This window comes from Saccostrea cucullata, unplaced genomic scaffold (genome assembly GCF_032062105.1).
Source record: "Saccostrea cucullata isolate Sc308-1 unplaced genomic scaffold, CSIRO_AGI_Scuc_v1 ctg3772, whole genome shotgun sequence".
In the NCBI taxonomy this organism is placed as follows: Eukaryota; Metazoa; Mollusca; class Bivalvia; order Ostreida; family Ostreidae; genus Saccostrea; species Saccostrea cuccullata.
In genome coordinates this window covers 17,859-31,272 of record NW_026932226.1, presented here as the reverse complement: position 1 = coordinate 31,272, position 13,414 = coordinate 17,859, and the positions used below count along the sequence as shown (strand labels likewise).

At 32.8% G+C, this 13,414-nt stretch overlaps 2 protein-coding genes and 1 long non-coding RNA gene across 3 annotated transcripts; 1 reads left to right on the top strand and 2 right to left on the bottom strand.

The window, feature by feature from the left end:
- Positions 1-2,812: 2,812 nt before the first annotated feature.
- On the bottom strand, positions 2,813-5,191 carry LOC134234667 (EGF-like repeat and discoidin I-like domain-containing protein 3). Its single transcript, XM_062716730.1, has 7 exons — positions 5,174-5,191; positions 4,862-4,963; positions 4,575-4,764; positions 4,241-4,354; positions 3,976-4,133; positions 3,335-3,478; positions 2,813-2,970 (listed from the first exon to the last, which is right to left on the bottom strand). Exons 1-7 carry the CDS (start codon positions 5,189-5,191, stop codon positions 2,827-2,829), a joined length of 870 nt encoding a protein of 289 aa, XP_062572714.1. The 3' UTR covers positions 2,813-2,826.
- Positions 5,192-5,200: 9 nt separating this feature from the next.
- LOC134234669 (uncharacterized) lies at positions 5,201-5,653 on the bottom strand. Its single transcript, XR_009985224.1, has 3 exons — positions 5,584-5,653; positions 5,422-5,488; positions 5,201-5,263 (listed from the first exon to the last, which is right to left on the bottom strand). It is a non-coding gene; the product is annotated as an uncharacterized LOC134234669 (long non-coding RNA).
- Positions 5,654-5,677: 24 nt separating this feature from the next.
- Positions 5,678-12,649, top strand: LOC134234666 (uncharacterized). The gene is made up of 9 exons (XM_062716728.1): positions 5,678-5,775; positions 6,193-6,259; positions 6,378-6,473; positions 6,685-6,786; positions 7,089-7,278; positions 7,373-7,486; positions 8,571-8,738; positions 12,229-12,359; positions 12,503-12,649. Exons 1-9 carry the CDS (start codon positions 5,678-5,680, stop codon positions 12,647-12,649), a joined length of 1,113 nt encoding a protein of 370 aa, XP_062572712.1.
- The last annotated feature ends 765 nt before the right edge of the window (positions 12,650-13,414 follow it).

The window sequence follows — 13,414 nt, the reverse complement described above, 5'->3', positions numbered from 1 at the left end:
ACGTAGTAAATGCCCAATAAAAAACCGTGCGCGGTAAAAACCTGGACCTGCTCGTCCAGATAGCGTCCCTTTTTCAGTTTCTTTTAGGACGCCGTGAAAAGTACATGTTGTTGGATAGCTTCAAATTCTTATATTTACATTTGCTGTGTTTTTCTACTTAGCCAACTGTGTGCAAGTCTGTGTTATTCACACACCAATAACTCACACAAAACTAAAAACATTCCTTAATTAAGCCGCCTCCAGAACGCCAACTTTTCCTTTTTAGAGGAAGTTTATTTCTATATACTGTAGACGTACTTTTTTCCACGGGGTCATAATTCCGCGGAAACTCAATTATATTTATATCAAGTACGCTTGGTCAAATTTCCGCGGAAAATTTGTAACCGCGTACATAGCGTGAATAAATACCACGCGGAAAAAGTACTTCTACAGTATATCTTCTTTTCTTTATTTTGAATGTGTTTTACGTAGTTTTTGGCTTCAGACCGAAGAAGGTGTTATATATTATGTAATCAATTACGCCACATATTACGTAATCACTTTTTACATATTAATCATATTCATAATTCATTCAGTTGTGAAATTTTGATTCTGATAATAAGTAGTTTATAAAATATCTTTTGGATTCTTTGACCGATTATTACATAATTAATTACAAGTATTTTTATAATTAAAGTCACATTAGTGGCAAAGAGCAACATACCTAAGTGTCTTGTTGTTTATGAAAATGGAGAGTGAAGATGGTTTCTAGAAATTCTGCGATAGTACAATAAATGTGAGTTTGGTTCACGACAGTATACAAAAACGTTAAGGAATGAGAAGTTCCACAGAATGGTATTTATCAAAATGAATTTGCATTGGCAATTGAACATAAAAACTTTTACGGTTTTCTTAAAATTTATCAAATCCGCACCTCTATGCAACGCAGCATAACGCAGGTTTTAATGCCATAGTAAACCGCCACCTTAACCATTCTTATGTCGATACGATATAACCTGGTGAGCTTGAGATAAAAGATACCAGAGAGTCTGACACATCTATTTCATATTTGGATATTTTACTTGAAAAAGACGTTAATGGTAATCTAACAACCAAACTCTATGATAAACGTGACGACTAACTTTTCTATCGTCAACTTCCCTCACTTATAAAGCAACATACCTTCATCACCTTAATTCATACAGAGTTTATGTATCTCAGTTGATTCGATACGCAAGAGCATGCTCTACGTTTGAACAATTTCTTAAATGAGGTAAATTATTGACAAACAAGTTTATGAAACAAGAATATGAGGTGTCTCGTTAAAGTCATCATTTTGCAAGTTCTATGGACGCTACAATGACCTTGTAAGTATATACAGTTCATCATTGAGTCAATTGTGTGCCACACACTTAAACTAAAGTCTGTCTCCTTTATTTGAGGTAGAATTCTCCGAAACATTAGACTGTCTGGAGCAAAATCATATCTGAAAGTCCCTCACATAAGTCAAATGAAGCTGAGTGATATATAAGGCACCAATTTTCACAAAGAAACGGTCAAATTTGCGTTCCCGCATGCTCTTGCCAGATATTGCAGAAGTGTTCATGTATTTCTAGGACAAGTCCTGAGCTGGGAAACGAGTTAGCTGGGATATCACTGTGTTCCGCCGTAAGTGAATTTAAGATTATTTTCATCTCAATCACTGTAGGAAAGCTAATCATGTCAACAAACATTGCAAATTCCACTACGAATTCCGCAGCCCCGGATGTCACCATTCCGGGCCCCCATATGTGGGGTTATGCATGGTGAAAGTCATGATTGATCATATTTATATGGAAGCATCCTCATGCAGTGTTGATTCAAGTTTGCTCAAATAATAACCCCCAGGGTAAGGTTGGGCCACAAAGGGGATAAAAGTTTTACATAGAAATATATAGGAAAATATAGGTAAAATCTTCCTTTCGAGAGCAGCAAAGCTGGTCAAATATATATGAAAACATCCTCTATTGCTGTAAATTCTTTTTGTTCAAATAATTCAAATTCTTCTTTCTTAGATCAGCGAAGCCATGATTGGTCATATCTTTATGAAAGCATCCTCACGTAGTGACGATTCAAGTTTGTTCAAGTCATCACCCGGGGGAGGGGAGTGTGGGTGCCACAGTCAGGATCAAAGATTAACAAAGAAATTTCAAGAAAAATATCATTTTCTTAAGAACAGAAAAGCTATGGTTCATGCGTCATATTGATTAAGGCATCCTCAGGTAGTGTAATATCAAATTGGTTCAGATGAGGGCCCCCAGGGATAGGAATGGGCTGCATAGGGGATCAAATGTTTGCTAATAAATAAATAAGAAGATATCTCAGGAACAGCAAAATCAGTTTTATATAAATAGGGGAGTATCATCAGGTAATATAAAATGTAACCCCCCCCCCGAAAACTCACAACTAAGTTTTGCTTTTTTTCCTAGCCAATGTGCTCAGAAGCGATGTGGTTCATAGGCCTCTTGTCTTCATAGGCCAGTGTAAGAGGTAGTAATACGGGGATAAATAATAGACAATTAATTGTTATTACAGTTTCATGTTGATAGTGATAAATAAGAGAAAGATAGATATTAGACCAATTATATTGTTGATCTTTTAAATCATACAAGTTTTCTTGTGTTTGGGCAACAAATCTTCATTTATCAGTTATGAACCCTCTAAATTGTTGCACGAATACAATTTTTCTTCCAAAAAGAACAGATATATCAAGAACAAATCTACATTTTTCTTTGAATTAAACACAAAAACATATTCATCTAATTTGATCAATAGTCTTTATTTGTTGCTGTGTTCAGAATCTAATATTTAAACATCACATCCATACAGCTCCACTCTCATTCCCGGCTTGCTGTGAAAGGTTTTGGGTATAAACTTGACAAACCTCGCCTTGAATGGCGTCAGAAACGTGTGTTTTATTACGGAGTTTACGCTACTGCTTCCGCTAAAATCCTAAAAAGTCGAAAAAAAGCACTATTGAATTTGATGTCAGACAGTTGATAAAATGCGTAGTATAAATGTTAACAATCATTTAGCAATGTACTTTTTAAATGATACATGTAAGAAGCTAATTCCTTTCGAAGCCTAGCTGCTGAATTGTACAGATATTCTACTGGGAAAACTCAGACAGACTGTTTTTATGTCCAAATTTTCTCAACCAGAGAGCTTTATTTCTAGATCTGATATGTGAAAAAGAAAAATGACCGATGCAAATTCAAATATCAAAGTGTAATTATCCCATTTAAAAAATAATCTTTATATAATAAACCATTAGACTGCATTAGTACGAAAAATTGTACGCGTCCTATAAATCTACCATGATCGAGGTTCCATTTTTGACGTCAAGGAAGCTATTTCCATCCACACTGTATTTGATTGTGTATGTCGAAATGTAGTAATTAGAGGATGCGTAGCCTTGGTTTGCAACAGCATGCAGCATCATTTCTCTTCCCAGATCCACCTACAAAGAAAGGTATTTAAGAATTATTTGAAACCGTTTACTTCCAGCAAAATGAGAAGAAATATGATAAGGTGTTTTGAAATACATAGTTTTTCTTATGATATTCCCTTTTTTGAACATCTTATAAGAAACACAAAAAGCGCTTTTTGACTGTTTACACAATATCAATGCTCTGATATTTATTAATGTCAAAGTTTTAGGAATGAAGGAAATAAGTCCATTTAACAAAACAATCAAAACTTAAACTATTATGATTGTACACATAACGCAGAAATATAGTGTAAATCTTTCACTAATTTTGAGCAGTTTACTGGTACTCATACCACCTACATTTATTAATTGGAACTTTCTCCGACCAAGGCAACCATAATATCGATTTATAGAGAACAATATAATTGGTTTTGAGTCAGATCATTACTACATGTAACTACAAAAACCAAAACAAACAAACGAAACACAAAAAGGTGCATTATAAATAGCTTGAAATATCAAATTACCTGTAGCCATGAGTTTGTATTTTGTCCCACCCATCCTTGTGGAGCGTGAAGTCGGCCGTCTACCCCGGCGCTATCATCATAACAGTAGTGACAAGACATTTGGGCGTCCGGGATTTTCTTACTGTTCTGGTCAATTCCGACAGGTGAAGACACACAGTCTTAAGAAAGAGATACATGTAATGCTTATTTGATGTCAAAAGTATCTGTTTTTTCTCTCTCTCTTATCATTGATAATAACATTAGGATAACCTGAAAATGTTCTTACTTAGCTGGCATGTTTTCCCGCCATAGGGTTTTGCGCATGTGCATTTAAAGTCTTCAATATCGTCAATGCACGTTCCACTATGTAAACATGGAGAGCTTTGACACTGGTCTCTTTCTTCGAAGTTTAGTAAATTGAGAAAAAAGATTAACCGATTAATGGAACATATCACACGAGTATAGGTATAGTATTACATGCACATGCATACTTACATAAAGGAAACGAAATTAAAAAAAAATGTAAGTCATGTGCATAATCATGAATTTTAAAAAAATTCAGTTAATTCGATAGTTTCCACCTGATTATAAATGATCAATATGTTTTTTTTTAAAAGCACCTCTTGTATCAATTGAAAATATTTGATCTGCGTATTTTCCGTGAACATCCGTAACTCGGATTCCAAATTCATAAGTTGCATCAATATCCGGAATGCGTCCAGTAATTGCTCCCGTGTTTTTGTTCAGATGAACACCAGGTGGTAGTGCCCCTGATACTTTTTCATAAGTAACATTTCCTTTTTCAGGATCCTGGAAAATAGATAAAACAAAGCTGTGCTTTTACTTCATTATCTATATTGTAAATAATGACATAATGAAGAATAAATCTCAATTTTAATTGACCAACCTGAGCAGAAACGCTTAGAGACACAATTTGTCCTCCCATATATGTTCCAAGAGTTCCATGTGGTGACTTTTCACTCCAAACTGGTGGAAGGCTATTGACAATCTAAACAAAAACCCCAATATTCTCATTTTCAAACTGTCCATGCCATCTGAGGCAATAAAAAAAATCACACATAAAATGGCTGAAATAGCAACAATTACAAGTCAAGATGTTGTACTATTAAAAGCTAAATATATTACCAATAAATATTTTAAGTTATCTAAATTTTAAAGACTCGTTTGAGATTGGTGTTATGATCTAAGATAATGGTACCTGGAATAATTTTAGCATATCGGTTTTGCCAATATATACGGTTCCATTGCCCTGTGGGAGCATGATGATGTCCCCGCCGTTTGGTCCAGCCTAATATAGATAAAACAAACCAATAATAATATGCCAAGAGAATCGAAAAATACTGCGAATTCTTGCTATGAGTTACAGTATTGATCTTTGGGAAGAATATATCCGGTGTATTCGTAAAAAATGAATTCTACAATTTCGTTTTAGAGTACATCATTTACCCTAATAGTCAAGTTCCCTCCTTGCTCAGCCGTAAAAAACACATCCGGGTAGTGAATATCAAAGAAACTGTAATAATTATTTTAAAAAATATACATTTAAATTACGAACCTAGGTGTCAGAAAATTACAATCAAAATGTGTTATATAAAATACATAATTTACCTTGCAGTACAAATATCAAATTGTGTAAAAAGGAAGACAGAATATGTGACAAAAAGAAGCCTCGACATCTTGCTGCGTCTTTTACGTGATAACAATGAAGCGAGGTTCACTGTTTCATCAGTTATCAATCTTTGGAATTAGCCTAGTAACCAGAGATTGCAGTCGTGTCGTAAAGTTTCCACAAACGATAAGGTATATGAATTTTGCTGTCGATTGTGTATGTTGTATAAGGTACGAGGTGATTTTTTTTATTCTTAAAAATCAAGGTTTTCACATTTCTCTTTTTCCATTATTTTCTTATTGATTGTTCAAAATGAAATTTTAGTATATTAGAAATCGAATGCTTGAAAAGATACACTATGTTTCAAAACTATTTTAGAATAATTTGTGGTATGGAATTCATGTGCATACACCTTTTAATTTTAATATTTTCAGAAAAAACTCGACATCATGCTTTGGTATTTTGCTTCTTCCATCGCTTGTTCGTTGCTGATCGTAAATGCGTCAACTTCTTTTGAGTAAGTCAGTTCAGATAACATGGTTTTAATTGACAACAATAATGTATTAAAATTATTCATAAAATGTATGTGTTTTTTCTTCTACTTTCAGTGCCCTAGTAGTTCATCGGCCAGATGTTGATATCATTGCAGAACAGAATGGAAACCTAACTCTTCTTGTATAAATTATTTTGACATTGTTTGTATTAGATATATATATTTAATAATGAGGTATTAAAGTGCATTTAGCTGTGTAAATTTTATAAAAGTTGAACTTATTTTTTTTTTCAAATTTAGTCTGGATATAATGGGGACATTAAAATCTTACCAGGTGCAAATGAAAGCGGAAGTGTGTTTGTTTTTGACGGGGAAGATCTTCTCTATCTAATTCAGGCATGTATTATTTCTATTCTATGTATGTTAAGTTTTAACATGCACTACTCGAAAAGCAATAATAGTTTTATTTAACAATAAACATTGTTAACAAAATCTTAAGTAGTTATGAAAAGCCGTGCAGAAAAATATTGTAAATGAATTGTTTTTTTAGTACTTGTATTCATATACATGAATTTAACAAATAACAATACAGTGAATTTAAAAACAGCTGATCGTTAGTCTACCGCCAGTATGGGACGAACACTCTCCATTTGGTTATGTCGGTGAATTTCATAGTGGCGAAAGAGTCAATATTCAACTAAAAGCTACAGTAAGTGTAGAAATTTAATGTGGGAGAGGGTTAACATTTTAATTGCCCAATTCCATTCTATTAAATATCTGTGAATGGAATACTGTTTTATATTAATGTACATATACAAGTATATTTGTTTAAAGTGTTAAATGTGAAAAAAAATCAAGTAAATTAATTTCAAAAGTCTAAGGATATTGTAATCACTTACATTGGGTTGCCTCGTAGAACATAAATGTTTTTACCAAAAATCCAACTTTTAAAATACGTTTTTGAAAAAAAACTTATAAAAGTTTAAACAATTGATTGATGTATAATTGTAGGACCCGGAAAGAACCAAAATCACGTATCAATTGATAGGCGGTGAACTACCACCGGGAATTAAACTGGATCCAAAGAGTGGCATATTGAAGGGACTGGCCCCAAATACCGAAGAGTTCTATACCTTTACTATACGGGCCTTTGATGAACACGGAAAACATGCTGATAACGTTTTTAAAATGCTAATCCGCGGTAATATAATGAAAACTTATTTAGTGTACTCAGAGATTGCATGCCTTTCAGTATTTATTAATAATTATTCTTGTGTACATATTATTTTGAACAGGGGCTAACAAATGTGACTCCAATCCCTGTGTTCATGAAGGACGTTGTGAGGAGGTTAACGGAAGTTACACATGTCACTGCCCATACCCATATGGCGGAAGGACTTGTAATTTGGGTAAGGTGCTAGTACTGTAAAAATGAAAGACTGCAAATAAAGTTTCATGCAAATTCTCAGAGTGAAATATCAGTAAAGTTGAAAATATATCTCACTTATACAAGTACTTAAATAACATACACAAGATGGAGATTACATGTATGATACATTGTAGGTACAAAGTGTAACACTTGTAATCAGCACGTCTGCAAGTAAATTGGTCGTTTTAGTAACTGATCATGAGTCTATGCTAAGTATTGAATAACTACTGGCATATGTTTAGTTTTGTCCAACCAGACCAGAAAAAATATTTTAGTTATCTCAATATATTAAGTAAAATTCTATTCCTCTGTACTTTGGAGAAAAGGTGTCACTTGCCTGAATTCATCAGCAAAACCAATTTCTTAAAAAGCCAACAAGTAGCAAAAGCTGTTATCAAAATAACAATATTACATGTAGCACCGATGCAGTTTTATAATGCAGTATGTAATACCGAGGTAATATATTAAGACAATTACATTTTACGGTTTTACAATTAGCGTCAAAATAAACGAAAAACACAAATGTATACAGTAACACGCTTTTTGGAGTATAACATTTTGTGTTGTTAAATAATTTGTTGAGGTCAACGTTGTTTTTTTTTTAAAGCAAAACGTAAAAACATATTTGGAAAAATACAATATCTAAAAAAGTAAAAAAAAATTACAAAATTCGTAAAACGAAGCATGCATATATTTGAGTTCTTTTCTACGTGCAGCATTTGAATTTGCAAATGCATCCAAGGTTCCTTAAAGTTTAAGAAACAGTCTTGTGACAAAGAGATATCTTTACCTCATAAATGTCTTAAAACAAAAGTATTTTTAGAAAAATTTAATTCCCTTTAATCTAACCCAAGATGTTGAAGTTTATGAGCTTGATTTGAAACTAGAAGTTAGCTTTTATTTGTGTCTTGCAATCATAAACAAAAACACTTTACTACTTATTACATACCAATTGAGATATATAGAAGAACTAAAAATACCGTTGAGTATTAAAAACTAATTTTCTCATATTTGTATATCAATATTTTTCCTGTAGTTTTTATTAAGTTCAAAGAATAATTTAGATTGCAGGAGTAACAGTCTAGGTATCCGTCAAAGTCAACGATGGATCCCTGATGCTCAGATGACTGCCCACAGATCACATAGCACTGAGTTGGCTTATAATGGCAGGCTTAATGGCGGTAGTACTTGGTTAGGAAAAGATAGAAATTCCTGGCTGCAAGTTGACTTAGGTACATACGAGGGGTGATCAAAAAGTTCGCAAACTAATTGAATAATTTTCATAAAAGAAAAAATATTTGGTTTTAATGTTGATTATATTTTAAATTAATCCTCCCCGATTTTAATGCACATCAACCACCGTTCTGCGCATGCTTTAATCACGTGATATTGGCGGTCACGTGACCCCCTCCGTAGCGTTCTGTCACAAAAGTTGAAAGATTTTTCTGAGTTTTATATTTCTTTCCATGTGAGTTAATTTTTATGACAAGAACAGTTCATTTGTCAGAAATGATCATATCTCGGCAACAGAATGGGTGAATAAGAATATCCTTTCCAACAATAAGCATGGCGACCATTAAAACACAAATCTTCTGTCTCGGGAGAGACCTTTATTCAAGGTGGATAGAGAATGGGTGCCTCCTTTTTATCATATCTAATATGTTTAAAATCTAAAGTAAACGATATCTTAGGTATTTAATACTTACATTATTGTTCAAATATTCAACTATTTTTCAAGTGTTAATTGGAGGTCTTTGATAGCAAATTGCTTAATGAATCAAAGTACTGAAAGCACTCATGGGAGTTGAACATGGTGTAAATAAAATCTTTGATCGGGAGGTTAAGTGAGTGAACAATATTACATGTATTGATTATTATTATGTTTGTATTTTTAAATAAAGACAACTGTTTCACATTTTTTGAGTTGGAACAATCTTGATCGAGAAAGACGTTCAGAGACATTGAATAGCAAAAAAAAATGCATGGGCCATAATGCTTGCCTGCCTACATTAGTCCTTTTTTATACCCCTTGCTTGAAAAGCGGAAGGGAATTTATTAATCATGATTTCTGTCCATCTGTTTGTTACACTTTAGGTATACCCATCTCTTATCCGCAACTCCTCTAACACCACTGAACAAATTTTTCATAGAATCTTTATTACATATTGCCGTTGTGCTTCTATTACTTTTTCATCCTACACAAATTTTGGGTTTCCCATTGCACTGATCATAGTCTTCAAATTTGTAATATATTTTTCCTTTGCACCTTTACCCATGTGTTATGAAAATTTCAGTTTCAGGAATAATATCAATGTTGATAAAATGTGGATTTTAACACAGCATCCTTTTTAGAGCTAACAGGTTTGTTGTATAAAACTTCTCTGTGTATAAAAATGTATTTCAATTACACGAACATTATACATGGAGTACGTCAGAACTTAATCTTTTTTAATATTGTGAAGAAAAGAGCAGTGGTATATGCGAGAGTTTGTGTGCGTACAAATTATCTGGTATGTTAATGAGGTTTTTCTTTTATTTAAAAAATATACTTAAATTTGTTGTTTTTAATCGCGATTTTACGAAAACATCGGTGTCCGTTTTTGGTTTTAATATTTATAACAGAGTACTAGTTTTACCGCTTTTTGCAGGTGATACTGCTGATTAAGTAATAAATACGCATGTTTCCTAAAGTTTTTAAGCATTAACGAATTCAATTAAACCAAGAAAATGTTCATGAAAAGTTTGAATATGACTAAATTTAACGTTTGCCGTCAGTATGTAGAGTTGTCGTTCGTATCTCTCTCAGTGTATATGACGCTACACTAAAAATGAGTTCCGTTACGAAAAACTTTCATGGTTCTTTATAATTTAGTTTTACATATGTACTTTGAACGAATTCTTATATCCAAAATAAGATTACTTTATCATTACATTTACTTACATTATGGAAATTAGATTAATTCAGGAGAAAATGACATGAACTATTTGTCGCGGATGTTTATGCATGTTTTCTGTTGAATATCATCGGAGTAAATCAGCAGACACAGTAGCCTCGCTTTCGTCTCTATGTAATCAACACAAATTACTGCGCATGTTAAATACGTGATAACCATGGGAGATTGAACATAGTTCAACTCTCAAGAATACATATCTTTTCAAACTTGCTTTCACTGGGCAAGATAACAAGTATCATTTTTAACCATCTGTCTTCCTTCACTAAAACGATCAATCCAATCATTAATTGAATTTATAGGAACTCATTTATCTCAATAAACTGTGTACAAATAATTATAGGATACCGCAGAGGAATTTCTAAGATATTCAATAAATTGTACAGTGGTTTGTTGAACGAGTTCGACTGAGAAAACCATTTTTCGTCACAAGTGACCTACATAGTGACGTCATTTTCACATTGTGACGTCACAAACAAGGAGAAAAACTTTATTCAACATATGCTATATATAGACCTTTTGTATGGCTATGTGTGTACCGAATTTCATTCTAATCTGAATTGTGGTTTTGTAGATATAGAGATAGTTCGCGAACTTTTTGATCACCCCTCATACGTGTACATATAACCACTTAGATTCCTTTTATATTATCTAGCGAAAAAGGTTAATGTTTCTTTATAATACTTTAATAATGCACAAAATCTTTAACTTCTTTTTTTATGTGAAGGATAAAGATAACGAACAGTGATGCATCTAAAAACAAAATCCATAAACGATGAAAATATATAAAGACGGCATAAAGCACAGCTCCCTGGAAATTACAGAAGTGAGATAAGGTGCTTAGGAGGAGTAACCCCCCCCCCCCCCCCCCGTTGACCAGTAACACCTACCGTGAGACCTGAATATTGATCATCCCTATATGGTTAGTTCAGTATAAAAAAAAAAGGGTCTAACAATTGGTGGCAATTTCTAAAACGATACAAGCTAGCAACTCATCGTTTAACATCATTACTTAGAAAGATTTGTAGTCGATAAACTGACTTTGTCAGCAAAAACGATCATTAAAAAAATAATTCAAATTCTGGTTGACGTTTTCAGATTTATTGTTAGGCTAATAATATTCACATATGTAAACCAAATCACTGATTTTCTTCGGATGTTTCCATTGTTTGATCATGACAAGCAACCGGCAGATAATACTTACTCCTCCAAGGCACTTGATCTTATATGTACCTCTGATGTGTTTAGAAGTCCGTGTATGCTTTACTTTCAATATGTTTTATATCAAAAGACTTTTGAGATTGATCGTTGTTCATATATCATATTTGGTCATTTCATCTTCAATTTAAAAAAAAATAATTTTGACAGCAGCCAAAGTACATGCATTTATGTGCAAAAGATTTAGTCCTTAAACTTATGAACTGACAAAATAATTATATTTTCTGAACACATCACATTTTTATATCAATCTAATTAAAATTAGATCTACCATCCGCTCCCCGATTTTTATATGTCGCGAGGCAATAGCGTAAATAAAGGTCTGGCTTTGGTAAGATTGATTTTTATATCAATTTGCACTCAATGTGTAACGTTTGAAGTAAGAATTATTGATGTATGGTAATGTAGGTTTTGTAAATATTATAAAATATTGTACGCTATAATTTTGTTGTTGATAAATATGTAAGGTGTATTGTCTTCTAGGAATCAGTTTGTAAATTTCGAAAAAAAAATTCAAAAGAACATAGAGGAAATGAATTATTATCAATTATAGGAAATGTTACTCGTGTCTACGGGACGATAATGCAGTATTATGGGAGTCGCTATTACACAAGTTCATACTACCTTACGTACAGCATTGACGGGAACAATTTCCTTAACTACACTGTTGGGGGCAATCCATTGGTAGGTTTTATGCTACGTAGAGTAGACTTGTTTTAATTGTTTAATTGGAGAAAAATTGTGTAAAATATCACAATGCACTCTGTATTACGTTCGTTTCATAATGCACATGACACACGATTGAAATAGATTTTTTTGTTTTAAAGACATTTTCAGCAGGTGCAAGCACTTACACCAGACCACTTCCGGAACCGATTGACGCCCGTTTTGTCCGATTCAATCCCCTTGGATGGTACTACACAGGACCATACATGAAAGTGGACATTCTTGGTTGTCACTATTACAATCTGTAATCCGTAGAATGTCTACATTTACAAAAATTATTTCTTCTATTACAGAGAAATAAGTCATCATATTAAACTGTGTGCGTCATTTCTACATGAAAAAGTTTATATAAAAACAGTGTCTCATATTAAAATTTATGTATTTGATAATTTAGTCTTCAGAAAAAAAGTTTATTACCTGGCCATGATTTAGTGCGGCTGTACAATATTGAGACGATAATTGAAGAATTCAAAATTTCATGAAAAAATGATTTTATTTTGTATTCTGGATATTTTTAAATAAAATAATAATGTTTTGCTTTGGTGATCGAACGTTTTTCAGCGGAATTTGTTGATTTTGCAACAGAGTCTAATCAATTTATTGAAAAATGTATGTTTGTACTACAATAATTTCATACAAATTGTCTGTTCATTTTGTGAGAACACCTTCTTTTTACCCTTTCCACCATGCACACATACGTTTTTCAACAACATATAAACAATCTCTCACCAGAGGGCGTTTTACGCTCATCGCTCCAACACCTCTGTTATCGTCTAAATTACAAGAATCTTGTAAAACGAAAATAAATTACATATTTCCACCAACTTGGTGATTTTTTAAAATGAAATTAGAAATATCAATCTGTAGCACTTCTTTTGTTCTTCCAAAATTTTGGATATATATTAAAATAGCTTCAATATATACGGCACTATTTTGTTCTGAATTTTTACACATATTTTCATTTTGAAACCAAGGAGACAAAGTAAGGAAATATTTACTACCAGAGAGCTTAA

Bases quoted from the DNA above. Each gene is read 5' to 3' on its own strand.
- LOC134234667 (XM_062716730.1), bottom strand. The intron at 4,765-4,861 runs GTTGGTCAATTA...TCTATTTTCCAG, and splicing joins CTCTAAGCGTTTCTGCTCAG to GATCCTGAAAAAGGAAATGT. The intron at 4,134-4,240 runs GTAAGAACATTT...CTCTTTCTTAAG, and splicing joins CGGGAAAACATGCCAGCTAA to ACTGTGTGTCTTCACCTGTC.
- LOC134234666 (XM_062716728.1), top strand. From the start codon at position 5,678: ATGAAGCGAGGTTCACTGTTTCATCAGTTATCAATCTTTGGAATTAGC. The intron at 6,787-7,088 runs GTAAGTGTAGAA...GTATAATTGTAG, and splicing joins ATATTCAACTAAAAGCTACA to GACCCGGAAAGAACCAAAAT. The intron at 12,360-12,502 runs GTAGGTTTTATG...TTTGTTTTAAAG, and splicing joins CTGTTGGGGGCAATCCATTG to ACATTTTCAGCAGGTGCAAG.